The 27,146-nt window shown below is 48.1% G+C and overlaps 1 protein-coding gene across 2 annotated transcripts in view; it reads left to right on the top strand.

The window, feature by feature from the left end:
* Window positions 1–27,146, top strand: part of KDM4C (lysine demethylase 4C) — a 213,606-nt gene that overhangs the window by 128,741 nt on the left and 57,719 nt on the right. For both annotated transcript variants that reach the window (XM_075559906.1, XM_075559905.1), the window contains exon 16: window positions 24,998–25,053. In XM_075559906.1, the coding sequence (XP_075416021.1) occupies window positions 24,998–25,053 (56 nt within the window). The remainder of the gene's footprint in view (window positions 1–24,997; window positions 25,054–27,146) is intronic.

Raw genomic sequence — 27,146 nt, forward strand, 5'->3', positions numbered from 1 at the left:
CTTAAACATCAGAGCCAGCTTACGATGGGCTCGTGGGACTGGAAGCCCATCATACGTCAAGGACGACCTGTGCTGTTCCAGACTCTGCTTGCCTCGCTCAGGAACCGCGGCAGACACGGCCAGGTGTTTTATTAGAGCAGGTCCTTGTGCGTTCAAGGCCTCAACACTTGCCTTGGTTTTCTTGCCCAGCCTGACTTTGCATTTCTTAAAACATAAGCAGGCTAAGTCATAGGCAAGGCAGGGGTCCTCCTCACTCCCGGAAGAAGGCATGTTCATGCCTGGCTTTTCAAGTCACATGATTTCTTTCTCCTACCTAGTCACCCAAGCCTTCCCAGGTCTGTCACATGAGAGCGCATCTGCTCTCCCCCAGGCATGCCATGACCTTCAACACCCCGCGATCCTCTGTGTGGGACACAGATTTCCTCTTGCTCTATGGTGTTGCTCTGAAAGCTTCTTGAAAAGTCAGCTTCCAGCCAATCATTACATCTTGTTTCCCTTGTGTGCTGTGTACCAGGCTGGAGCACTGCCGTGGGGACATAGTGCTCAGAAGGGGCAGGTTCACCCCCTGCACCCCGGCGCCTCCATTGTCATTGTAGCATTGACTGCAACCCTCAAAGAGTTACAGCGACAGAAAGAATTAAATTGCCTGGTAATCAAAGTTCAAAGCAGCATCCATCAAAGTTAAAATCCTGAACTACCATGGAAGAAAAATGCCTGGCTTGATGAACGTTTTCGGCACGGTTCTGTGTGTTTCAGTTGCTTTGGAAATACATGTATGAAGGTCGTAAAATACGGGCGTCTCTCAGAGACACTCATGGGGGGGGGGCTGGCTCCGAGGCAGTGGTGGGTAAGGACTGCCTCGTTGCCTGTTTATTTTGGTTGTACATTGTAAGTTGTATCACCTTTTTTTGTGTGTTATGATCTAGATGAAGGTTTACAGAGCAGATCATCAATTTTATATCCAATAATCTCCCCCCAACAGTTTTATTGATATGATTTATGGATCATACAATTCAGTAGTTCAGTCACATCAAGAAGAGTTGTACAATCATCAGCACCATCAGATTTACCCCATTGCTCTCATTTTTGTATACATTCAGCAGTTTATATACATTGTTTCAATTCATGCTTTCTGTTCCTGCAATGCATCATGGCTTATCCCACTTCCTCCCCGTGTTTCCTGCTCTCTTTCCGCTTCCTTTCCATGTCCTCTGTCCTTGGGTGGTTTTACATGCTTGGTCATTCTAATATGGGGGGGGAGTGATTTCAGTCGAGACCTGAAGGATGACTAAGGGTCATAGTCTTGGCAGTTCCCCCCAGGCTCTATCTGACCAATACTTCTGGTCTTAGAACTTTGAGTTCTGAACCACATTTTCTTCCACTAGAGCCTGAATACTCTGCCTTTCAGAGCAGTTGGTAGGGGTGCCCTGGTGCTCTGGTCTCACCTCAGGGGTGACTGATGCGCATATGATTCTTTAGCCCTTTGGATGAATTGTTTCCCATGTTTTTCCATTTTCGTCGCTCTTCTTTCCTCTGTATGGTGAGAGACCAAGATTTGCACCTTACATGACTGCTTGTAGGAGCCTTTAGACCCCAGTCACTCCTCAGCAAAGTAGGATGTAGAACAGTGTCTTTATGAACTGTGTTGTGCCCCTTGGCCAGGGTTTTCCCTGAGATTATGATCTTGAGTTTCCAAGCCCAGCAATTCATTCCCTCAATGCATTCATGCCTATTTCTGAGAAGTTTTCATCAGTTTGCCCCCCTGCAGGCTCTACCACATCCAGGCATATACTTTCAGCAAAGGTAAATACACATATACCAATGCCCCCCTGTCAAAATCTCCTGCCCTCTCTCCCACACCCGTTCATCCTGAGTGTGGTCCGCTGTCCCTTTCACTGCCCTGTTACGATGTCCTTCCCCAGAGTGGTCCCTGCTGATAGGATCGCTGAAGTGCATGAGATGACTCACCTGCCTCACTTCTTAGCCCCCTGCTGGCCTTACCTTCTCCAAGACAGATTTGTTTGTTCTTCCCTAGCATTCCATGTACTTTCAGTATAAAGAGTACCTGGCATCCACGAACTTTGTTTTAACCACCATTCTCCTGAGAAATCACTGAACTACCATTTTAACCATTGCTGAAAAGTATGTGACTTTCACATCCTGAGCGTGGCATCGAGTGTCGCAGTGTTAATTTTTGCTAAACACTCAGTGCTTGTGATGTCCTTGGATTCTGTGAATGGGGTGATTGTGTTTAAAAAGTGTCCATAAACCTGACCTCTTCAGACATCACTGGCATGGCCCTGGACCTCCTGTTTCCATGACCAAGCCAGTGGGTTCCTGGAACCTAATGGAGCAGTTGGGCCCAGGCGACATGTATTCCATTGTGATGTAACATCCACTGAGAAGCCGTGGGGTGCTGTGACCATGGGTTCTGCAGCTGCTGTGTGCCTCCTTTCTGGTTGATTCTTGTGTTTTTTTTTTTTTGGCCCACATTTCTGTAGTCTGTGTCTAATTGAATCAGTTGCCACTCTAAAATAGCTCTAAGCAGTCACATATTACCTGGGCCTCTCTGATGGCAGGGTGGTTACAAGGTGGACTGCGATCTGCAAGGTCGGCAGTCGGGGAGGGGGAAAGATTGGGTTTTCTACTCCCCTTAACAGTGACAGTCTCAGATACTCACAGGGCAGTTCGACTCTGTCCTATAGCATCACGGTGCTTGATTCAATGCCAGGAGCTTTAAAAAAAAATCACATATTAAAAAGGTAATGCTAGTATTCTCACTTTAAAAATAGAATCTCCTTGGCTTTCTTATCATTGACTGTTATCCCAGATTCTGCCGTATATATATATATGTGTGTACCTATGTATGTGTGCAAAGGTATTCTTTTAAACTTTTAAGTTTCGTTATCACATGAACATCACTTTAGGGCTCCACTCTTTAATTATAAAGGAAGATTTTTATTCATCTGGAATTGGCTGACTTACTGTCATCGAGTCGATTCTGGCTCATAGAGACCCTGCAGGACAGGGGAGAACTGCCCCTGTGGGTTTCTGAGACTGTCATTCTTTATGGAGTAGAAAGCCCCATTATTCTTCCCTGGAATTGACTAGGTAATCTAAAAATTAATCATCCAAATGCTTAATGTCCTATAGAGTTTTAGCGGTTAATAGAGTAATAAACAGACATTTTATAACACAGTCATCTAAAGAGCATGTCAGCATGAGGAGGTCTTAGGAGAAAAATACCCCGTGTAGTTTATCTTTTTAAAAAAAAGATTTTATCAAAATTTTTTAATAAAAAATTCTTGGTGAGCTAATCACTTGTCATATTCCATCAGCCCAATTGTAAAGGAATTTGGATAGGGGTCCCCTATTTCCAATGTAAAGGATGTATTGCTCCTCAGTAGTTGTTACCTGTTCAGACACTTGGATGTTGTCCTGGGCCATTTGGGACAGGGAGTGGGGTGTAGGGCCCGGTTAGTGATAATGAGTTCAGGTTCCCAGAAACTCAGTGTTTAACGGAACACCTAGCCTGGCTCTGCGGCACCTTCCTTGCTCTTGTTAGAGGGTGTGTGGGGTGGTGAACACCACCCGTGAGGATTGGTTACTAATGTGGAAACTCACATGACTTTCAACCGCCCCTGCCTTAGGGGCCTGGCAGCATTAAACCCAGGCTGTAGTGTTTCAGCACAGGTGTGAAGAACTTCAAGTGAAAGGCGGCGGCACTGTGCTTTCCTAGGGAGTTATTATTATTTTAACTTTTTATTAATTGTGTGGAGATTTACAGAGCAGTCAGTTTTCCATGCAACAGTTCATTCATGTTTTTACTTCACGCCATTGTCAACAATCTCCATAGTGTACTATCACTCATCTCATTTCCTCCCTGTATTTCCTGTTTACATCCCTCCTTTATTTTTTCCGCCAACAGTTTTATTGGCAAGTAATTTACATATCATATAATTAAATAGTTCAGTCACTTAATCATGTCACGGAGAATCGTACAGTTAGCTCCACCACCCCCATGGTTAAATTGCCTTTAAGGTGATTTATGTAGTCACAATCCATTCTAGTGCTCCCCGCCCCCCTTCCCATCTTCATTAGTTACTCCCCAAATTCCCTTTCCTTTCCTGTCCACTACCCCCATTCCCTATATCCCCCTGTTATGCTCAGTCTTCATTTGGGTTTTAATAATTCCCCTTTTTTACCATACCCTTGATCACGCCCTACCAGGCCTCCTACACCCTCCTCACCACCGATTTGGATCACTTGTTGTTCCCTTGTCCGTGGGTTTGTTAACACCTCTACCTTTCCCCCACCTCCCCCTCTCCCATGTCCCCCAGAACTGTTGGTCCCATTATTTTCTCCTCCACATTGTTCATCCAGCCTATTTTGTTTAGACAGACCTGGTTCATCATAATTCTTGTGGATCTGGTAGCCTGCCAACTGTGGTCCAAAGAAAATCTTAAGATTTTAAAGCAAAATCGTTAAAATTTTGGATTAGAGACATACATCTATGATCTCTTTTTAACTTCATTCTCTTTTGCCTCTGTATTTTTATTTGTTTTTAATTTTTTTCTTTTTCTTCAAAAGCATGGCATTGACACCCCCCCCCAAAAAAAAATAGAAAAGAAAAATCAACCTAAAGATGTAGTGGTGATGAATAAGAGAAAGTATAGGAGGCACAAGGGAACCTGGTGATTCTTTTTTAGCTCAGGACAGTTTTTTCCAGTTAAGGAAACATTTCATTGGCGTGTAAGAAGTGCTTCCTTCGTGTGAGTACTGTGAGCCCTTGCTGGGGAGTGCATCGTACAGCCTAGACCCCCTGTCTCCCCATGCAGCCCTGCCTCCTTACTTTTGGGGAAGTTTGTCAGAATATTTGCACTCGCTAGTAATACAGTGTTTAAAAGCCACTCAACATTATTTTTTGGTGGGGGATGGCTATTTCCTAGCAATTAAGTAGACTCTAGCAATCATAATGAAAAGAGCTTTTATGGATTGGAATTTTCATTCTGCATCATGAGCTGCTTAAACTAGTTGCACATATTATCTACTGAAAGGCACTCATTGTTCACACCAGAATCATACAGCTGTTTAATATACATGTCATAAAAATAGAGTACGGTTTTCCTCCAAAAGGTTCTTAAGAAATCAAAACCCTAACTTTTGTATTTTTAAAAAAGGTTTATACAGCCCTTTCCCCCTTATTTGCTCATTTAAAAAATGGAACAATAGGTTGATATTACCACCTTATTACTTGATCTCTTGGATACACACTTTTGGATCTTCTTACCAAGAGGGGGGTATGCCACGCTGGTGATTCCAGATAGCCACTACTTTGTTCCTTGTAGATTTGCTTATTGATTGCTTGATTGTAAATGCGTGAAGTCGACAGATTGGATGGTGGTTACCCTTTATGCCCGCCGGCTGCATTGTATTTGAATTTTAAAAGAAAGCGGAGTCATTTTGCCGCATAAATCATAGTCACAAAACTAATTTCCAGATGTCCTGCAGGTATCGATTTTTTATGAAGCCCACCTCACACCACAGTGTTTGCAAGCTGACATTGAATATAAGTCATTTGTAGAAAAGTCCTAATCTTTGGAGTGTCCCTTAATCTCCTACCCAACCCTAAAATCGTATTAGTTGATAACCAATCCACCTTATGGAAAGCTGGCAACTCCTGGCCTCTTGGAGAACTGTGAAATACAAATTCTGTAGTTCTTCCATTTACGTGTGCACAATAATAATGTGGTGGAAGAAGGTGATGCAGAGGGTAGATAGAGTGTTTTACTCCCACCACTGGATTAAGGGTGGTTTGTAGTTTGTATAGATTAAACCTTAGCGCCCTTTTTTTTTAATGCACCAATAGAAATATCAGAAGTGAATGACTTTAACAAACAGAAATTGATTCTTTCACAGTGGTGCTGGCGAGACGTCCAAATTCAGAGTGCCAGTCTTAGGGGAAGGCTTTCTCCCGCTGTCGAACATGGAGGGGAATGACCCTGTGTCCTTTTAACCTCTGTGGGCCTAGGGCCCTTTGTGCCGAGGCATCACGCTTCATCGGGAGCTAGCATGTGCTCGGCACCGGGATTCTTGTCTAAAGTTCCCACTTCACTTTTAGCTCAACTTTCTTGGTGGTAATAGATTCCTCCAAGTCCCTGATAATCTGTTTATTCTTATTTTTCAAAAGAGATTGACTCAAAGTACAACCTAATCCCATAGAGTGTATCCTACATCATAATCAAAACAGCAGCTTATTTTGCCTCACTAAGGCACCGAGTTCGGGATTTACAATGTAACATGCAGGGTAATTACATCATATTGCAAAACAGAAGACACTTAGGTACTACTGAAAATATGGCCTAGCTACGTGGACATACCATCAACGCCTGACCTAGAGAAACATTCAGAAAACAAGCCATCTGAAATCTCCCTTAGGCTGAATCTCAAGGTGTTTGCTTTGAGTGGAGATCATTCAAGAAAATGTGTGTGGACGTTTTGTAAGGTTCATTCTGTCTTACAAATTTCATCCCTCTTTCCTGCCATCAGGCAAAAATACTGGTGCTGCTTGATAGTGGATGTTACTGCCAAGACTAATCATTAGGCTCTTGGAAGTCTCCTCTGTTCAGAATAACTGGTGACTTAGAGTATAAGATAAGATAAGTTGTGGAGGTGCACTTTTTTTTTAACCTACACAGAATTTAATTCAGGTGAGGCCTTGACAGCTAGCTGTGATTTATTAATCTCAAACAGACAATGAACCAGCGAGTTTATGAGAGTAAGTGATTTGCACAGGATCACTAACCTGTATCTTGAAAGAGCTGTGTTGCCTGGTGGCCCTTGAGTCTCATCCGAATTCTGAACAGTTTTGCTGAATGTTTTGTTTGTACTGAAAATGCCGTGAGTACCAAATTCTAGAGCAGTGGGTTACTGTCTCTGTGCGGTGAGTGAGTGAACTGACCAGTTGTCTTTTCTCTCATGCTTACTCTAGTTTTGACTGGGTAATCTTCTGAATCCAATTTCCCAATTGACAACACCATTGACATTTTTCTTTTGTGAAGAGCCTGCAGTGGCCATTGATTTGTAGATCTGATTGACTTGTGGCCTTGAGAGGTCTAGGTGCCATGGCTACTCCCATGGATTTGGACTTGGCTGGTTGTTTTGTTTTCAGTCCCCCTCATGATCCTGTCAAGACTAGGTGATGCGAGGCTGACCTTGGTCCTCCTAGGAGTGGTGGGAGTGGAAGAAGACAGGCCGTGTCCCTGTTGAGAGCGAGGTGTGTTCATCAGTAGGTAGCGGCCACTGGTAGCCAAGGGCTCGCTCCATGGAGATGGCCTTTAGGAACCTCTAACCAGGCTCACTCTCCCATTTGTGGGTTATTCAGGTGGGCCCCAAATTACCACCTAGCTTCCAAGGAGGTAGCTCATGCTGGGCAGCCAAGGACTTAACATGGGCTCCCAAGGCCAGGGTGGTAATAATTACTTTACTTTAACCAAACGGAACAGCACAGTGGAAGGCATCAATTATCCTGACAGCCTAGCTATGATGGGGTGGGGGTGGGGGGCTTTCCATCAGGAAACTGCTTACAGGGGAAAAGTCACAAATCATTTTTCTCGGCTCTTTCTTCTCCCTTTTGCTCAATAAACACCCCCTCCCCATTTTTCACGGAGAGAAAAGAAAGAGAAGTCTGCATAGCTTATTGTAAGTGGAACTGTATTCATAAATAGCTTCTTGATTGAGAACAAATGCCTCATTAATCTTCAGCGCCTCCACCGGGGCGCACAGGGAGTCAGGAAGAATAATGACGGGCATTATGGGAGCACAGCACACTGTACCGCACACCAGGGTATGAGGGCCTGGGGGCTCTGGTCCACACGGCAGGCAGGCACCTCTCCCAGAAACGAAGAGGGAGGGAGAGCCTAGCAAGGGTGGGAGATGGGGGAGCGCGGTGCAGGATGGCACAAATGATCCCTGTGGTAGGATCAAGCGACCCAGCCCTTTGTCTGTTGTTAGCGAAGGGCATGCTGGGAAGAAGCAAATCCACCTGCTGGGTTTTCAGTCGGAAGCGAACTTTCGCAGTTTTAACAAAGACAGATAAAGTGATCCAACTGGACTCACTTTTTCTCAGGAGCCTGAAAACACTGTCAGGTGACAGCAGTCAGGACCTCTGACCAGCTGTGCATTCCTTGGTTCTTGGTGGTGCAAATGACCAAGTGCTGAGCAACTGACGGAAAGGTTAGGCACAGTGAAAAAAAGGCCTGGTGGTCCACTTCCAAAAAGCCAGCCATTGCAAGCCCTCTGGAGCAGAGAGCTCTCCTGGGACACAGAGGAGGCTGCCGTGGGTTGAGTTTGCCACGAGCATGGATTGATTTGAGGGCAACTGCTAGTTAAAAAAAAATTTTTTTAAACAATTTATTGGGGCTCATACAATTCTTATCACAGTTCATACATATACATACATCAATTGTATAAAGCACATCTGTACAGTCTTTGCCCTAATCATTTTTTTCTCCTCTTTTCTTTTTTTACATTTTATTAGGGACTCATACAACTCTTATCACAATCCATACATATCCATACATCAATTGTATAAAGCACATCCATACATTCCCTGCCCCAATCATTCTCAAGGCATTTGCTCTCCACTTAAGCCCCTTGCATCAGGTTCTCTTTTTTTTCCTCCTCCCTCCCCTTTCCCCCCTCCCTCATGTGCCCTTGGTAATTTATACATCGTTATTTTGTCATATCTTGCCCTATCCGGAGTCTCCCTTCCCCCCCTTTCTCTGCTGTCCCTCTCCCAGGGAAGAGGTCACATGTGGATCCTTGTAATCAGTTCCCCCTTTCCAACCCACTCACCCTCCACTCTCCCAGCATCGTCCCTCACACCCTTGGTCCTGAAGGTATCATCCACCCTGGATTCCCTGTACCTCCAGCCCTCATATGTACCAGTGTACAGCCTCTGTCCTATCCAGCCCTGCAAGGTAGAATTCGGATCATGGTAGTTGGGGGGAGGAAGCATCCAGGATCTGGGGGAAAGCTGTGTTCTTCATCGGTACTACCTCGCACCCTAATTAACCCATCTCCTCTCCTAAACCCCTCTATGAGGGAATCTCCATTGGCCGACACTTGGTCCTTGGGTCTCCACTCTGCACTTCCCCCTTCATTTAATATGGTATATATGTATACATATACATATATACATATACACACATATCTTTTTTTTTTTTTGCATGATGCCTTATACCTGGTCCCTTGGCACCTCGTGATCGCACTGGCCGGTGTGCTTCTTCCATGTGGGCTTTTTTGCTTCTGAGCTAGATGGCCGCTTGTTCACCTTCAAGCCTTTTAAGACCCCAGACACTATCTCTTTTGATAGCCGTGCACCATCAGCTTTCTTAACCACATTTACTTATGCACCCATTTGTCTTCAGCGATCCTATCATGGAGGTGTGCAGTCAATGATATGATTTTTTGTTCTTTGATGCCTGGTAACTGATCCCTTTGGGACCACTCGATCACACAGACTGGTGTGTTCTTCCATGTGGACTTTGTTGCTTCTGAGCTAGATGGCCGCTTGTTTATCTTCAAGCCTTTAAGACCCCAGTCACTATCTCTTTTGATAGCCGGGCGCCATCAGCTTTCTTCACCACATTTACTTGTTCACCCACTTTGGCTCCAGCCGTTGTGTCGGGAGAGTGAGCATCATAGAGTTCCAATTTAATAAAAGAAGGTATTCATGCATTGAGGGAGTGTTTGAGTAGAGGCCCAAGGTCCTTCCGCCACCTTAATACTTGACCTATAAATATAGACACATAGATCTGTTTCCCTATCCTCTTATATTTATTTGCATGTACATGTCTTTGTCTAGACCTCCATGAATGCCCTTTGACTCCTAGCTCTTTCCTCCATCTCCCTTGACTTTCTTCCTGCCCCACTACCATGCTTCATCGCCACCTGGGCTAGAGTATACCTCGGGGGAGTGGCAGGCCTGGTGGGAAATGATCAAGGGTAAGGTTGCTTAGAGAAAAAAAATTTTTTTTGTTCTTCCTTCTTGTCCCTGGCTTGCCATCTAGACATGGCTGAGGCGCTGGGCAAACCTCAAACTGCAATTAGTTTTCATACTGGTGTACGTAATGACATTTTCAGTGTGTGGACAGAATATATTTGGAAACAAATACCAAGTATGCTTAGCTAGTCTGCTGTCTCGCTTTCAGGCCAGCAGCTGTGGGATGATTGTTTTCCATAGTTGAGAGGTAGTTTCCTTGGATCATGCTACACATTCAGGGAAGAGAGCCTACAGCTTCATGACTCAGCAGAGGAGGCGAGGTCTCCCTCATTTCAATATTTTCTCTCTGAAAATCCTTCGAGACGGTTAGGGATAATACAAGGAAGTCACTGTCCATTTGTGGTGCCCATGCCAGCAATCCTCAGGTTCTGTACGGCTTTATGGACTTAGGGACGACTCCCACTGGCCTTTGGATGCAGGGCTTTCAGGAGGAACAGACCAGACTTCTTGGGAAAAGCCATGGCTTGAGGCTCTGGAATGGGGGACGCAGAAGAAGTGCAGGGACGCCTTTCAGGAGCCTGATGAATGAACTTAGCTCTTTCGTGGGACTCTGGAGAGCCATACCCTCACTTGCAAAGAACTATGGGAGGCCCCATCTTTCAGTAGGCCGCGGGCATCTCTGAGCCTTGCTGTGATGTGACGTGAACTCGCCCTCCCTGTGACATGATCGAACCAACCCCTGCACGCATCTAATTCCTGACCCCATCACCTTCCCTTGCTGCTAGTAGAGCTTTCAGGTCACTGACATCCCTTTCTACAGTACGACTCCACGCAGACCCTCTGCAGCCACCCGGCCCGAACATGGGGGCCATTCCAGCTCGCCCCTCTGTTTTGTGGAATGGCACTCGTCGGTCTTTAAAACACTAGGGTGTTTGAAATGCGTCACAAATAGGCTCAGGAAAACGCCCGTGACCGGAGCGGTGTTTGCACGCACTGTCCAGGTCGCACAGCCTCCCTCCAGCTGTCGAGGCGAGTCAGGTGTGGCTTTGTGGAGTCACAGGCTGAGAGTCCATGGACCAGTGCCAACAAGTCCACTCCAACCCAGGGCAATGCCCCCGGGGGCCTGAGCAGGAGTGTGGGTTTTCTTTCTCTTCAACATCTTATTTGTCGTATTTGTTGTTGAGAGTCTGTGATGGAGCCTCAGAAGGTGTGTGGGGACAATGCCAGGGTCTTTTTTCTTATATTTAGCCGTTTTCTTGACCATATTGGACCATTCCCTGGTTACTAAAATGGCCTTGGGCGTTCTTCACCACACTCCATTCGAGAACAGTCTTCATTCTGGTGAGCTCCCCTTCAGACCCCAAGGAACTGTGGGTTGAGTAGCTGTCTCTGTAGATTTACTCCGTTATCTTTTAACTCCACTTCCCCACAAGCTTTCCAAAGCACCCCCACCCCATACGCAGCAACAGTAGTGTCCACGTAGACCCTTTGGTGACATTGCCACTAAAAAACCACCCCCTCCCTTTCTGAGCTCTTCCCGTGCCATGAATTTAACTCTGTCGCTCCCTCAGGTGCCAAGCTCATCTTGCAAATTGCTCCTGTCTGTCTGATTCCTGTTCTTTATCTGTAGGGCTGGCACTGGCTGATTTCTCAGATTACCAAGTCTTTCTTCCAAGGTGCTTCCGGCAAACTTGAACCTCCAACCTTTCTTTCACTTAGCCGCTGCCGAGTATTATAACTCAGCATTGTAACCAAACACTCCCTCAATACCTTACACCTATTACACCAGGCTTAGGAAGCCAGGCACCTGAAGCAGGTTCCTGCAGTAAGACCTTCCTGATTTATCATGCTGTAATCACTGCATGTCAGGTCATGTGGTCTAAAATCCTTAGCACAGACATAGGTGCTCGAGAGATTCTCATGAGGTGAGGGGGGTGGGCAGGGGGTCCATGTGTGTGCTCTGCTTTGGGCTATCATGTTTTCACGTTGCCCATGTGATCACTCTTTCCATGGATACCTGTGTGTTAATCCCAGAAACCTATAGATGTTTTATCCTACATGTAAAGGGGAATTAAGATAGTGGGTGGGACTAAAGTTGCTCACCAACTGACCTTCAGATTGGCAGGGTATTCTGGGAAATCTGGGACTACCCAGTATAATCACAGGCACTTTAAACTTGGAGGCAGGAGAGGTCTGAGAAGTTGAAGATAGAGAAGACGGTCCAAGAGTGAAGGACCAGACTAGAAAGAGGGGACGGGCCCAGGAAGCAGAGTCTGCCCAAGGACCAAGAACTGCCAAGACAGCCTGGCCACATTCTTAGTATTGGCTCACCCAGGCTCAACTTGAAATGCGGACCCATAGAGCCATGCACATTTGTGGTGTTTTAGGCCATTAATTTGTCTGAGATGATTTGTTAGTGCAGCCGTGGGGAAGGAACCTCACAGCCATTGAAGGCGGCCGTGGTGCTGTTAGATTTCTCGGTTGGGAAATACCTCGGTTCTTGGTTTCGCAGGAGAAAGAATTCACGGGGAAGCCTGGTTTGTGGTCCAAGTGGGTTTGTATAAAGGACAGAAGAACTGTCAGGTTTGACAGTCACAAAATGGCAACCTTGTGGGACTGCCCACCTACAAGTGGCCTGAGGCCAGAGAAACCTCAACATAGCCACGTGGAGCCAAAGGGCAAAGAAGGGGTGCTCTCAAAGTCAAGGTATTTGAGGCCTCTAGCTGGGAGGCATGGTCGAAGGTATTGGTTAACCCCATTGGTGGAATTAAGCCCGCCTGGGCCTAGTTTGGCCTCCCACTTAATCTTTATGGCTGACAAGGTTCCCCTGATTCTCTTCCAACCCCCAGGGGGCCTTTCAGGCATGGGGAGGGACCACCTTCTGTCCCTGTTTCTTGCTACCTCACAGTACTTTTCCCTGGTAACTGGAGCATTCCTTTGGGCATGTATTTCCGCGCCATCTCTCTGTTTCCGGCATCCCCTCAGCCTACCTTCATTGTCTTTCCGACTCAGCCAACATTTCTTGGGGTTCCTTGTTTTCAACAATCCTTTCACCTCTTGGGCATCAGCTTCAGAAAGCCTGCTCGCGGCCCCTCCTCGGGTCTTTACATCTCTTGTTAGCTGTTTACAGTCCCCATGCCCGCTCCCTTGCCCTAGTCTCCGTCAGTGTTCGCCCCGGACATGACTCATACCCAGCCAGTCCAGCGAGATGTCTTTTCTGCGCCGGAGCACAGAAGGGCTGGAGAGAGACATGCGGCATGCAGGTGGTTCTCACGTTGAGTTTGTCCCTGCCAGCGGGCTCACACTGCCTTCGTTCTTCCCTGCACCCTCCTGGTCCACTGGTTCAACCCCCACTCTCAGATGAGTTCACAGAGGCCCCAGAAGAGATCAGATCTCCTGCAAACCCACACATCCCATCCGATCTGGTGGATGTCCACTCCTGACCAAGGTGGTCCTGTCCTTGGACGCAAGGTCTTCACCCCAGCCATCATCCCTCTGCCCCATATCGCCAGCGCCCCACCGCCTAGCAGGTTGTCCTTACCATTCACCAGAGCTGCTGTTTCTTCCACCTTCAAACAAACTCACACTTGACCTCGCCGCCCTGCCAGCAAAGAGCTCCAGTTTCTCTGTACCAACATAGTAAAACTCCTTGGAATGGCTGCCTTTTAAAAGTCTTTCCACTTGACATCCTTTCCGCACTGGCTTCAGCCTACCCGGGTCACAGGCCTTGACCCTGCATTGACTTCCAAGCATCTTTCTTGTGGGCCAGTGGCACCTACATGTCCTGATTTCCAGGACCCCAAGCGGTTAAGTGCTGGGCTGAGATCCACAAAACCAGCAGTTTGAAAAACCACCAGCCCCTTCATGGGGAAAGGCTTCAGTCTGGGAAACCCAGGGGCAGTTCTGCCCTGTCCTACAGTGTCCCAACTGTCTGGTGTCTAGAATGTAGGCCCCCAAACTTATCTTGCCTGCTGCCCCCCTTTTAGTAAAGAATGCATGCATATAACATTCATCCCGTGGGTGTCTCCCCACAACCCAATAAAAAATCTTTTATGCAATGATCTATAATCTAGGATAAAGTATCAGTGTCTGTTTGGGCATCTCCCCTCTCCCCCCACAGTTATTTCAGCACCCCTCATGGAAGACATCATCCACTTTGGGAAACGTTGGTCTAGAACCTGTTACATCAACAAATAGTGTTGATTGCTCACTTCTTCCCTCCTCCCTGTCCTGCCAATCATTGGCCCTGTTGTTTTCTCCTGGAGCTTGCTTCTCATGCCTATCTTATAAAGGCAGGCAAAGCAACAATAATGGAGACAAACAAGAAGAAAACAAAAGATGGAATAAAAAGAGGAAAAAATACCCTAGCAAAGCATATATAATTCCAGGTCTGTCCACTGACCTGTATGCCTCTCTCCCCACTGAGGCTTCCTCACCTCCCACTACTATGACCCCAGTCCTGCCTTTCCCTTAGGGCGAGACTGGTGCATGCACATAGACACAGATAAGAGCGCTCAACATGGAATCCCGGTCAGAGAAATCTCTTAGGAACAAAAATGGGAGTAGCGATACCAGCGCGGTAGGGAGGTGGAGGGGAGGAAGGGGGAACTGATCGCAATGATGGACACATAACACCCCCTGGGGGTGAGCACGGATGGACAACAGAAATGTGGGTGAAGGGAGACAGCGGTTGGTGGAAGATAGGAAGATAATAATTGACAATTTATCAAGGAGTCACACGGGTAGGAGTGGGGGAGGGAGGGATAAAAGGAGGAGCTGATACCCAGGGCCCAAATAGAAAGTAAATGGTTAAAAAATGATGATGGCAACATAGGTACAAATATGCTGATACAATTGATGTATGGAATGTTATAAGAGCTCCCAATAAAATGATCTTCAAACAAACAAACGAATATTGTTGAACAAAGAAATGTTTGCACTTTTCTTACAGAAAGGGGCATTACAATTAGGGTCCTGCTTGTAGAATTATTATTCAGCACTTCCTTTGGGCGCCTGCCCTTCCATTCCTCACCCGGTCAGCACTCCCACCAGCCGTGGTCTCCATGGGATCTAGTCCCCTCTCCATCCCTGACAAATGAGCCACGGCTTCTGAAATGACTCTTTATGTTTTCTGGAAAGATCAGCGGTTTGTGAGCGAGTGGTCCCTTCATGTGATTAATCACTCTGTGTTTTCCCAGCCCAGACAGCCCTGTTTTAGGTTTTGCATTTCTGTTATGAGCACATCAGCTAGATAAGGTGTGTGTGTGTGTGTGTGTGTGTGTGTGTGTGTGTACGTACAAGGGAGCACTAGAATCTCATAATTTTTTCGAGGGCACTGAAAATTGGTTTTCGTGGCACTTACGGTTATGTCAGCTAAAATGAGAGTGGCTTACGAGGCAGCCTGAGAGCGTGCATATTGGCATTTCTGGAAGGGATGTTTTATAGACGACCATTGGAACATGATTTCCCTCCACTCCAAGTAATGAACGACTCCTTGTCTTCCAGCGGCGCCCTTCTACACCACGGCCCCGAGTGTGGCGTCAGCACTTCGCTTACAAACACTCTTTTTCCTGGTTTAATAACCGAGCCATAAAAAGAGGGGAAAAATCATTCCATGTTGTAAATTGGTATACAAGCTGTTCATCTCAATGGTGGGTTCCCCCTCCCCCCCTTACTTTTATGGAACAGAATTTCAGAAATACTTAGGCAGGGTTCAAAGGGGAGTTCTTTCAAGGGTGGTAGGTGAGAGAGGACCCTACAGAGGGCAGGCCTGTGTTTAGAACAGGACCTGAATGTGTAAGTCATTCCATTCAGTTTTTCCTTGCCCGGAGGGTGGGGGACGGACGGCACAATGACTCTTTTAAGACTCTTCTTGGGAGACAGAAATAACAGCTGCCTTGTAATCATGTTGTTGCAGGCATTTTAGTTTATTATTTTTTGTTTGGTTTTAGGGAACGTTGGTCGACTAGCAATATATCTAAATCTTTATAATAGTGAGTCATTTTATCCCGAGTGTTATTGTTTCTGGGAAAAAACACGCTCATTAAACATCAGCCGAAACGAGGTTGGCAGTGAACTCAAACGGTTTAATTTTATTTATTTATTTCTCTGGGAGGCTGAGCAGCTTGGGTGTCTTAAGAGATGAGCGTGGCAGGAAGTTGCAGTCCACGGAGGAACTCCAGGAGAGAGCAGGGGCGACCATCTTTAATTGGCTTTTTGAGTAGTCATCTCGCCTGCCACTGTTCCAGATTATAGCTACAGGGGGGTTCATAAAGTGGGAAAATTCTAATTTCATTTTTCCCCAGGCACACCCTGCCAGCCCCCTGGCATTTAATACTAAAGGGGAGATCTGTGCATTTTGTTGAGTGTGTGTTTGCGGTGCAAGTGTGGTGGTGTTGTTTTAATGCTGCTAAGAACACTCCTGTGTGGACCACGGTCGAAGTCTCACATCCGGATGTGTACACGGAAGTGCTGGCTCTTTTTTGGTCCCTGGCTTTGTCTGCACACAAACCAGTGCTGTGTCCTGCTGCTCTTCGGGCCACCAATCCCACCACTATTTATTTAACGCAGCTTAGCGTCCTCCTTTAAGGAGTCCTTACACATTTAGGGGGTGCGTTACCCGTTGCCCAGATAACAGCCAGGTCAGCAGTTCAAAACCACCACTGCTCCATTGGAGAAAGGCAAGGCTTTCTGTTCCCCAAAGGCAGCACGTCTCAGGAACCCACAGGGCAGGTCTGCCCCATATTGCAGGGTGCCCACGAGCCAGAAACGACTCCACGACAGTGAGTGGGTGCTCTCTTTGGACTTTAGTCCTTCCAGGTTCACATCACTGCCTCAGTACGTTTCAGGCATACTGACCCCAATTCAGACACGGCAAGTCACACAAACTTGGGAGAGTCCCCAATCCCTTCAGAGGTAACAGGGTGCTCTATGAGAAACACCTGTCCAGGATTTGCCTGCGTGCACGCCAACTCCCGCAAAGACGTGCACGACTCCAGCAGGCAAGTTGCTGAGACGTCATGTATGTGCATCAACATTTTATTACTCGATGATGTTCAGTTTCTCTTCAGAACCCCCCAAACAAATCACACGTCCACAACTTGATCCGTTCTGGTTTTAAAATTCAAGTCCCATTTCACTGTTTGAGTTGCACACATTGGTGACCCCCCCGCCCCCCCTACTAGGGGCTACCACTTCTAGTCTGTCTTTAAACATATCCAAGGACATCAGCATTTCTTAAGCCCCAGTTCTTTCATTTCTGGGATTTATAGCTTTTGACAGGTTCCGTGTCCCTGCTGAAAATTGCTCAGCCTGCCCCTCACCTTCTCCGTCTTCTTCGTTGGATGCTGCCGCATTCTGAACACACGTCTTTTGTAGTCCATGCCTGAGAATTCCACTGAGTCACCTTTGGGTCTGACTTTATTATTTCCCCTCTCTCTTAAATCGTATATTCTTGGTCTTTAGTGCCCCTTTTAATAAAAAAAAAAAAGTTCAGGGGCCTGTACAGGTGAACTTTCAGTACTTCCAGAAAGGGGCCGGCCCCTTCTCCTGGCATGCGGCTAGATTAGGGGTCAAATCAGTCTACTTTGAATTTAGGCTGGGCCTTTGTTCTGTTGCCTTACTGAAGCAGTGTTGTAGCTGGTTTGAAATGTTTGGGTAGTGACTTGGCTTGTAAAGCATGAGGCCCTTTCTCAGGAACTGGACTTTCCTGACCCCATGTTCAAAGTCACTGAGAGAAGACTCACCATACTAGCTTCTAAGGGGCATCGTGGCCATGTGACTTCCAAGACACGTTTCAGACGGCAAGTTCTGTTAGCGAGGTTGATAATAAAACAATGGAACCACAAATGATAATATATGTTGCTTGATAACAGACTACCTTGCAATGTAGTTTCTTCTGAGGAGGTTATGTTTTAAGAACAACCATAGCTTTTATGAAACTGGGGAAATGAGGCTTTGGATATGCTCTTTGTCATATGCCCGTGCTGTTTAAAAACTTTATTGTGAATCAGGAGAAGGATCACGTAGCACACCCTCTGTCTTACATGCCACAGTTGGTACGCATCTTATTTCACCCGCCTTAGTGCAACCCCACCACGCACCATCCTTTTTCTGCTGTCTCCTGCTGCCATTCCCCCTGCTTGCCCCAGTCGGTGTCCTTTAACCCCAGGTGTGAGCTCAGTACCACACCTGCCTGCAGGATGACTAAAGGCCAGAGTCTCAGGGCTCCACCTCTCCTGTTCCGACCAGAAAGCTGTAAGTTTCGTGCCTTTTCCTCCCTGTCTCCCGGACTCTTAAGGCATTGGCTTCTTCTTTGCTCTGGTGTCTGCTGCCCTGCCTGGGACATAGAGGCAGTGAAAAGGAACCTGGATGGGCTTTAGGCCAGCCCAAATCCAGCCAAGTGCCTCTTCCTTCCTTCCTTCCTTCCTTCCTTCCTTCCTTCCTTCCTTCCTTCCTTCCTTCTCCTCCTCCTCCTCCTCCTCCTCCTCCTCCTCCTCCTCCTCCTCCTTCTCTTCCTCCTCCTCCTCCTCCTCCTCCTCCTCCTCCTCCTCCTCCTCCTCCTCCTCCTCCTCCTCCTCCTCCTCCTCCTCTCTCTTCTTCTTCTTCTTCTTCTTCTTCTTCTTCTTCTTCTTCTTCTTCTTCTTCATCTTCTTCTCTCTCTTTCTTCTTAAATCATTTAATAGGGGCTCATACAACTCTTATCACAATCCATACACACATCAATTGTCTGAAGCACATTTGTACATTCATTGCCCTCATCATTCTCAAAACATTTGTTCTCCACTTAAGCCCCTGGCATCAGTTCCTCCTTTTCCCCCTCCCTCCCCACTGCCCCTTCCTCATGAACCGTTGATAATTTATAAATTATTATTTTGTCATATCTTGCCCTGTCCAAATGTCTCCCTTCACCCACTTTTCTGTTGTCCGTCCCCCAGGGAGGAGGTCACATGTAGATCCTTGTAATCAGTTCCCCCTTTCCAATCCAATTTCCCTCCACCCTCCCAGTATTGCTACTCACACCACTGGTCCTGAAGGGATCATCTGCCCTGGATTCCCTGTGTTTCCAGTTCCTATCTGTACCAGTGTCCAACCTCTGGTCTAGCCAGATTTGTAAGGTAGAATTGAGATCATGATACTGGGGGAGGAGGAAGCATTTAGGAAGTAGAGGAAAGTTGTATGTTTCATCATTGCTACACTGCACCCTGCCTGGCTTGTCTCCTCCCAGAGACCCTTCTGTAAGGGGATGTCCAGGGGCCTACAAAAGGGCTTTGGGTCTCCTCTCCACACTCCTCCCCTCATTCACTATGATAATATTTTTTTGTTCTGATGATGCCTGATACCCGATCCCTTCAACACCTTGTGATCGCACAGGCTAGTGTGCTTCTTCCATGTGGGCTTTGTTGCTTCTGAGCTAGATGGCCGCTTGTTTACCTTCAAGCCTTTAAGACCCCAGATGCTATATCTTTTGATAGCTGGGCACCATCAGCTTTCTTCACCACATTTGCTTATTCACCCACTTTGTCTTCATCAGTTGTGTCGGGAAGGTCAGCATTAGAATGCCAATTTAATAGAACAAAGTATTCTTGCATTGAGGGAGTATTCGAGTAGAGGTCCAATGTCCTTCTGCTACCTTAATACTAAAAGTATAAATATGTGCACATACATCTATTTTCTCATCCTCATCTATAAATATATTTGCATATGCACATACCTTTATTTAGACCTCTGTAAATGCCCTTTGCCTCCTAGCTCTTTCCTCTATTTCCTTTGACTTTCCTCTTGTCTCACTATCATGCTCAGTCTTCATTTGGGTTTCAATAATTCCTCTTGGTTACATTACCCTTGATCACACCCTACCAGGCCTCCTACACCCTCCTCTCCACTGATTTGGATCACTTGTTGTTCCCTTGTCCCTAGGTTTGTTAACACCACTACCTTTCTCCCCCTCCCCCTCTTCCACGTTCCCCAGAACTGTCAGTCCTGTTGTTTTCTCCTCCTGATTGTTCAGTCAGCCTATCTTATTTAGACAGACCAGCAAGTGCCCATTTCTGTTAATAGTATTTCTTTTGGGCTACGACCACACCCATTTTAGCACACTGCCACCCCCCCCCATTACGTAATAGAACGGTCTGTGTAGTTGCTGTAGTTTTGCAAAGTCTGCAACAGTAACCGTCTAACTGCTTAGGGCAGAGGTTCTCAACCTGTGGGTCGTGATCCCTCTGGAAGTTGAACAACCCTTCCACAGGGGTCGCCCGATTCATGGCAGTAACAAAATTACAATTATGAAGTAGCAGTGAAAATAATTTTATGGTTGGGGGTCCATGTAACATAAGGCTCATGACATTAGCAAGGTTGAGAACCACTGGTGTAGGGGAGAAGCTTGTTGATTGATCCTGGTTTGGATGATCTTAGGCAAGTTATTGCTTTTAATATGTGGTCTTTTTTTTAGTAATGATTATTGATGGTATACAATTGAATGAACCTAACACATCACACGCCCTCTTGCTTTCTCGTAATAGCTGTTACTGATTGGAAGAGGTAGGATCTTAGTTAGAATTATCCATAGTTTCCTCTGATATGAAGTAACTATTTAAACAAACTTGGAAGGTTCAGAATGATGTCACCTAATAGTGCCTTCTGCTCTGCTGACTAGAAGCATTCAGTGAAACTACAAATGAGTTCACAGCTGAAAGGCACCTTCTGCTTCTCTTTTTAACGAGGTCGCTTCGTTTGACCTTCGTAAGGGACATATAAGGGGTGGTCCAACAGGTGATGATTCCACATGATCTTTCCCCCTACTACTTGATGGAAAAAGGCGTAGCATCATACGAATAACTTCTAGATCTACCTAACCACGAAGGTTTTTGGTCTTTAATGTGAAATAAGATTTCTCCAATCCTGTCCTCAGAGACGCCCTCCTTGAGGGAGAAGACTTTTTGCAGTGTTTTCAATCCTGTTTCAGTCTCGGAGAATCTCTCTATGCCCAGTGTTGCAGCAATTTCTTTTTTCTGTGATGACTACAGAGGAGCTGTGGTGGTGACGTAGTGGTTTCGCGTTGGGCTGCCAACCTCAAGGTCAGCGGTTTGAAACCACCAGCAGCTCCGAGGGGGAAAAGATGATGAGGTCTTTTAGGAATCACAGTCTCAGAACTCACAGAGGCAGTTCTCCCTGTCCTTGTAGGGCCACCAGGGATGGATTCGACTCGAGAGTTTGTTCGTTCTGAGTTATGAGCGGTGCAGCCTGAGCACAGACCCTGCATCAGGCCGGGGAAAGGGGAACCCACCCGGGAGCCCCTCAGATGGCACCTGCCCTTAGGTTGGCAGGGTGCTGTTCAGTTACAGCAGAGAGAATGCCCACCGAATCCTGGTGAGTTGATCAAGGCCGTGGGATGGTATGAGAGGACGTGTCCCGGGTGGGGGGCTTGTGAGGCTCTTGGGGGTCTGTGGGGTTCCGTTGAGACTTTCCGGTGGTCACCATGTGCGCTCTCTCACACGTGTTCCTCGTGGGGATGCCTGTGGCAGACCGGCTGCACTTGCTTTTGGTTTCCTAGTGCCAGTCTGAATCCAGGGCCTGGCGCTTGGGGAAGGCCCCCTTTTCCTTTCCCTCTCTCCTGTCTCCTCTGCCTCCATCTCATTCTCTCTCTCTTCCCCTCACCACCCCCCCCCCCTTCTTCAATTCTCTCTTCTCCTCTGTCTCCGTCCCCTCCCCTCCATTCTCCTCCAGGCTCAGTAAGGCCCTTGCTCCATTTCTGCCTCCCTCCCTTGATTTCCAGACCATCTTCTTGGGTCATGGCGCCTGCCTTCGCCGCCTCTGCCTGCTCCTCTGTGTGATCCGCTCAGCTTGTGTCTCAGGCCACTGGCCTCACGCACACACCAGGCGCCATCATCTAACAAACCCTCTGCACACAGGGCACCACACACACGTGCAGGAGCACACGTCAGTCCATCACAGGGTGTCCTGTTTCATGAAAGGCAGTCTGCATGGGTCTGAAGTGTGTGGGGCATGAGAGGGCTGTGGGCGTCCCAGGTGGGGTGTGGTGTGCCTTGAGGCTGGCCCAGGGTGAAGCCTGTCCCCTGCTGGCCCTTGCAGGCTGTGGCTCATGCTGAGCAGCATGGAAAGCCCCCTCTGGCAGGGTCCTGAGTGTCAGTGGTGTGATGAAGCTCAGGTGGCGGGTGCTGAGGGCAGGGGTGTGGGGGGACAAGAAAGAGGGGGGCTGGGTAGTGCTTCCTTGCATGGCTCCAGGAGCTGATATTTCCAGCAGGAGCTGGAATGGTGCTGTGCGTCCGAGGGCAGCAGCGGGATGGGCAGGGAAGAGGGGCTTGGCTCGGATGGCAGGCTGGTGCTAGTTGCTTGTCAGGCGAGCCTGTGGCGCTCCCAGTCAGAGCCACCGGGAGGTACAGGCCGGAGTCGCTGGCTTCAGAGCGTGACTGAATTAAGGCTCGTGACCAAGCCTGGAGCAGGCCGGGCGGGAAGAGAAGAGGCCGATGACAGCATTGACAGGGTGGAGGGCTGCCTGCACCAGGGCCCGAAGGAAGGAGCAGGGGAGCTGGAGAGAAGCTCACGGAGGATGTGGCCTCGGGCAAACTAAGGAAGAGACTTTCGTCCCTTCCTGACCCTGGGTCCACCTGATCCTGGGTCACGGCGCCTCTGCCAATCCCAGAAAGAGCAGGTTTCCCGGGAGTCCTTCCAACGCCACGGAGACTCTTGGGTCGACACCTTCTGGTTTAGAGAACCCTTTCCTCCTGTCGCAGCCGTGAGCTACCACAGGTGTCCCACTCAGGATGGCAGTCAGGTACTCCTAAGCAGCTTCCACACTGTTCTGCTGTGTTTAATTCTCCTAGTGTCCCCCCCAGGCTTTCCCTCGCCTCTGCATCCATTCCGCAGGCACCCTGTTCTCCGTGGCGGAGCTCAGTGCTGCCCACTGCTGCCTCCACGCCCATGCCAACCGCGTCTCACCTGCCGCGGGTCCACCTTTCCATCTCGCCCCTCCTGTCTTTCGAGTTGTCTCTCACCTCTCCAGCAGGTGCGTTAAGCCCCCGAGATGATAAAAGAGCATCGAGGACTTTGAGATGAAGGACCACCTTCCTCATCGCCAGTATTTGCTTTGAGAATGGTGAATTATGATGTCCTTCAGCAAAACCAGTTCTCCCAGAGTCTGCCCAGCCAGGACTGTGGGACAGGTCCTCAGAGTGTGGCTGGAAAAACCCTCCGCCGCGTTCTGCTCTCAATCTGGGTGCATATACCCTGGCTGGTCAGCGCAGGGCCCGGGAGCCTTTCACTAGTGCCCTGGGACTCTTGGCATCTCTGAGCAGGCACATGAAGGCAGCTTCAGCTCTGTCTGCCCCTCACTCGGACTTCTGTGCACAGCTGGGCTCGCCTTCCTTTTCGGCAATGTCCTCCTCCGAGAAATACAAGCTATGGAGTTTGACACCCCATTATTAATCATAGATCTGAGTTAGAGAGGATCCTTATAAAACTAGGTGAAGCTGTCAAAATTACTCAAGGAGAAGAGGGTAGAAAAATGCTCCCTCGATGGCGTGGCGGAGAAAACCACCCCAGAACCCAGGGAGACAGCGGCTGCTCTTAAAATGTGGTCATGCCGTCCTGGGAGTTCAAATGAAAAGAAGTTCGTTTGACATGTCATTAAAGTACAGAAGACTCTGCTGCCTGGCCCTGTTCTCTCCTGGACCTGTGTGTGTGGATAGTGAGAAAGGACCGACTCAGCAGTAGTCACCTTCTTGCAGAAGGACAGTAGGGACTAACCCACGACCTGCAAAGGTGCCGAGCAGGGTAGACCCCGCGGCGAGGAGGGAGGAGCCGTCTCTGGGGCGGTGTCCTGGGCTGCACGGCCTGGGCTCGTCAAAGTAATGTGTGCAGCCCTTTCGGCCACAGAACCAGTTGGCTGGTTATGGTATTTTCATGAAAACAGGAAGCTTTGAAGTCGCTCCTGGCTTATTCTTATATCACAAAGAAGCCCGCGGGAGCCCGGTTCTCCTGCCTGCTTACTGCAGTGGACTTCAGAGCAAAGGAGAAGCCTTAGGAGATGTGCTCTCTGTCGCCCAGTTCCAGGAGAGGGAGGCCTGATGGCCCCAGGGACCATCCCTCAGTCTGTCTTTACATTGACTCTGTGTAGGTTGGAAGAGTTAGGTAAGATGCGTATCTAAGGCCAGGCAGTCAGATGTTTGTCCAATTACATAGCGTACCTATGTACTCATGTAGAAGCTGGCCTTTCCAGCACACTGTAATGCATTTTTTGTGGTAAAATTAGGTGCCTCGGCTCATATTCATGAGATTTATACTCGAATATATATGGTACCTTTGCGTCATGACCATTTCAGCAACATTTCCGGTACACAAGGATCTTTAACACAATACTACTATACAACAACAGCAGCAAGGTTTAAATGCCTGTCACAAAGTAGCAACCGTTTGTTACTCTGAGCCATTCATTGCACGTAATAGTTCATTAACATATAATGCGTACTTTTGAAATTCTATAATAGTACAAGTGTCCCGTATACTTGATGCAAACGATAACATTTAATTCAGTACAACCATGCATGATTTGCTGTAGAATACCTGGTTGTTTTGGAACTTGGAAGCCTCCGTGAGCCTGACCTCTGGTTACCTGGGGATGGCCTGTACCCGCTGCCCCAAGCTGTGTGTTCCTGCAGCAGACCCAGAGCAGGGCCCTTCAGGCTGCTCCGCTCTGGAGGTGGCCATTGAAATGACACCAGGACATTGTTGGCATTTTCATGGGGGGTGGGGGTTGGGGGGAACACATCTGAATGTTCAGAATATTTTGGGGTGTACCCTCGTCTTTCTCCCCACCTTTCTTGAGTCCTACTTCTGGATGGTGTTTTTTAAAGTTTATTTAATTTTGAATGGTGTTGGCTTTACAATAAGACATCAGAGTTTCTGGGCATTTCTAGATAAGCGGTGGAGCCGTCTGTGGGCTGAGTCTGACTGTGCGGTGTCTTCTCTCCCCAGGAATGCTGCCTGTGTAACCTGAGAGGGGGCGCCCTCAAGCAAACGAAGAACAAAAAGTGAGTACCTCTGCCTCCTCCATCAGTCCCAGCACTCCAGCCCCCCGCCAGGGGACACTTGCTCACTTCCCTCTGCCACTCGCGCTGTCCCAGAGCCTGGGTGTCCAGGCCTGAGGTTGATTGAGAGTTGTGCATGCCTCCAGAGCTTACAGCAGCGTGTGCCCTCTGCCAGGGAAGGGCGTCCTTGACGCCTTGAGGACCAACCCCTCTGTTCATCATGCATTGACTTTTACGAATGCAGGCAGTCTCATTATCAGCTAATCCCCATCAGAACCTCCGGGTTTCCTACGGTGTTATTTGAATCCTGTTCATCTGATCAAATGAGGGTCTGACTGAAAGCATTGGAATCTAGGGTCCTGAGAGAGATTGAGTCCATCCTAGTGAGGCTTTGAAACCCCACTCTCCTTACGTTGTTCTAAGACCTGGGAACAGACAGGAGAGGGTGAGCCTGGGCTGGACTGGGCGGGAGCAAACGTGACTTGTTGTGCTTTTGCAGAAGGCACGAGGAGGGTCTGGAAAGAGTGCTGTCGCCGGATGTAAGGGGTCCTCAGGGTTTTGTGGCTTTCGTGAAGCTCTGTCTTGGAGGGAATTTTATTCATGTTCTGATCCCGTTTCAAAGCAGAGAGGATCCCAGCACAGGTTCCTTTGAGGGTAGAGCCACCTTGAACTTGGTGCAGGCAGAAGTCCCTGGGAGTACTCATGGACCAGACCCAGCCCAAAGGAATGTTTTGTGCGACGCCTCCCCCTCCTCCCATGCCATCGTATAAGTCAGCTTCAAAGTTGGCAGGTGTCAAGATCTTACTCACATCCACATTTGCATTCGACTTGAGAAATGGGCGTGCTTCTCTCCCTTGGCCACCACCCACTGGGATGGGGACCTGGCATAGAGGGGGCAGGGTCCCCCTGTAACCACACTTACCCCTCGACCACACTTGCTCATACCCTGCCTGGCCCAGGGGTCACCAGAGTTGCCATCCCTGGTGGGAGGTACCAGGTGCATGATCTTAATTACGTTTACACACACGCGCTTCTGATTCTTGACCAGGAAGTGTAAAACTACTTACCACGTCTGACTGGATAGGCTCAGTCCAAGGATCGGGGTATTTTTGCCCGGCTTTGGATCTCCACTCTTCCTTACTTGATGTGCTTGACACCCTCTAAAAAGTGCCCATCAGTTAGTTCTAGCAGGTTCCACACTGCAGGCAGACGCTGAGATCCTGGCAGTGTGTTCCTGTAAGGACAGAGGGGGTCACAGGTTCTCGTCCTCCCGGGGGCCACCCCAAGGAGGGTTTCCTGTGAGTAGCTTTGCGGCTCTGGTTATCGAGACATGGAAGCATGGCCTGGTGGCTTTGGTGGTCGAGTTGTCCCCTTGTCCAGAGGTCTTAGAAAACAAGAGGGAGTTTTAGGATTTTCACATGCAACGTCAGTCTTCATCTTCCACACAGGCGGTGGGTCTGGCCAGTCTCGTGGCCCTCTGTCGTTATCTGGGGCATGACATCTATCAGCAACCTGAGAGCGTTGCTGGGGAGCTTGTCTAGTTTGGGAAGCACGTCAGCATTTGCAAGGAGTTGTTGGGTTTCATAAGTAGGAAACACAAGGGAACAGGTTAACTTGTCTTCGTTCGTCTCCAGGGGACTTGGATTTTCCTAAGACGACAGTGGAAAACAATTTCATTAAAGATGGGATCAAGGTGAATCCCTTTCAAAACACTTAGGCCACTTGTCTCAAGGTTGCTTTATGGCATTGGTATTAGGTAAGAAAGATGCCTGTCACGCCCCACTTCTGCCTATTATTACTGGGGCAAGGCTCCTGCTGTACAGTGTCCTGTATCTAAGGCCTGTTTCAGTATGTTCTAGAAAGAATTTGCCCACATTAGTAGCATTGAGCCTTTACCGCACCCTCCCCATCAGCTGTGGCAGGTGTGCTGATGAGTCTACCCAAGTGTCCTCCAGGAAAGTGGAAGGACCAGCCAGTCAGCGTGTCTCGCAGGTGAACCGTGGGCATCCTTTCTCCCCTGCGTGCTGTCCGGTTGTAGGAGTGGACATCACCGGATGGAGGATGAGGGACTGTAGGGGATGCTGGCTGACGTTCAG

Source organism: Tenrec ecaudatus, chromosome 10 (assembly GCF_050624435.1).
Source record: "Tenrec ecaudatus isolate mTenEca1 chromosome 10, mTenEca1.hap1, whole genome shotgun sequence".
In the NCBI taxonomy this organism is placed as follows: domain Eukaryota; kingdom Metazoa; phylum Chordata; class Mammalia; order Afrosoricida; family Tenrecidae; genus Tenrec; species Tenrec ecaudatus.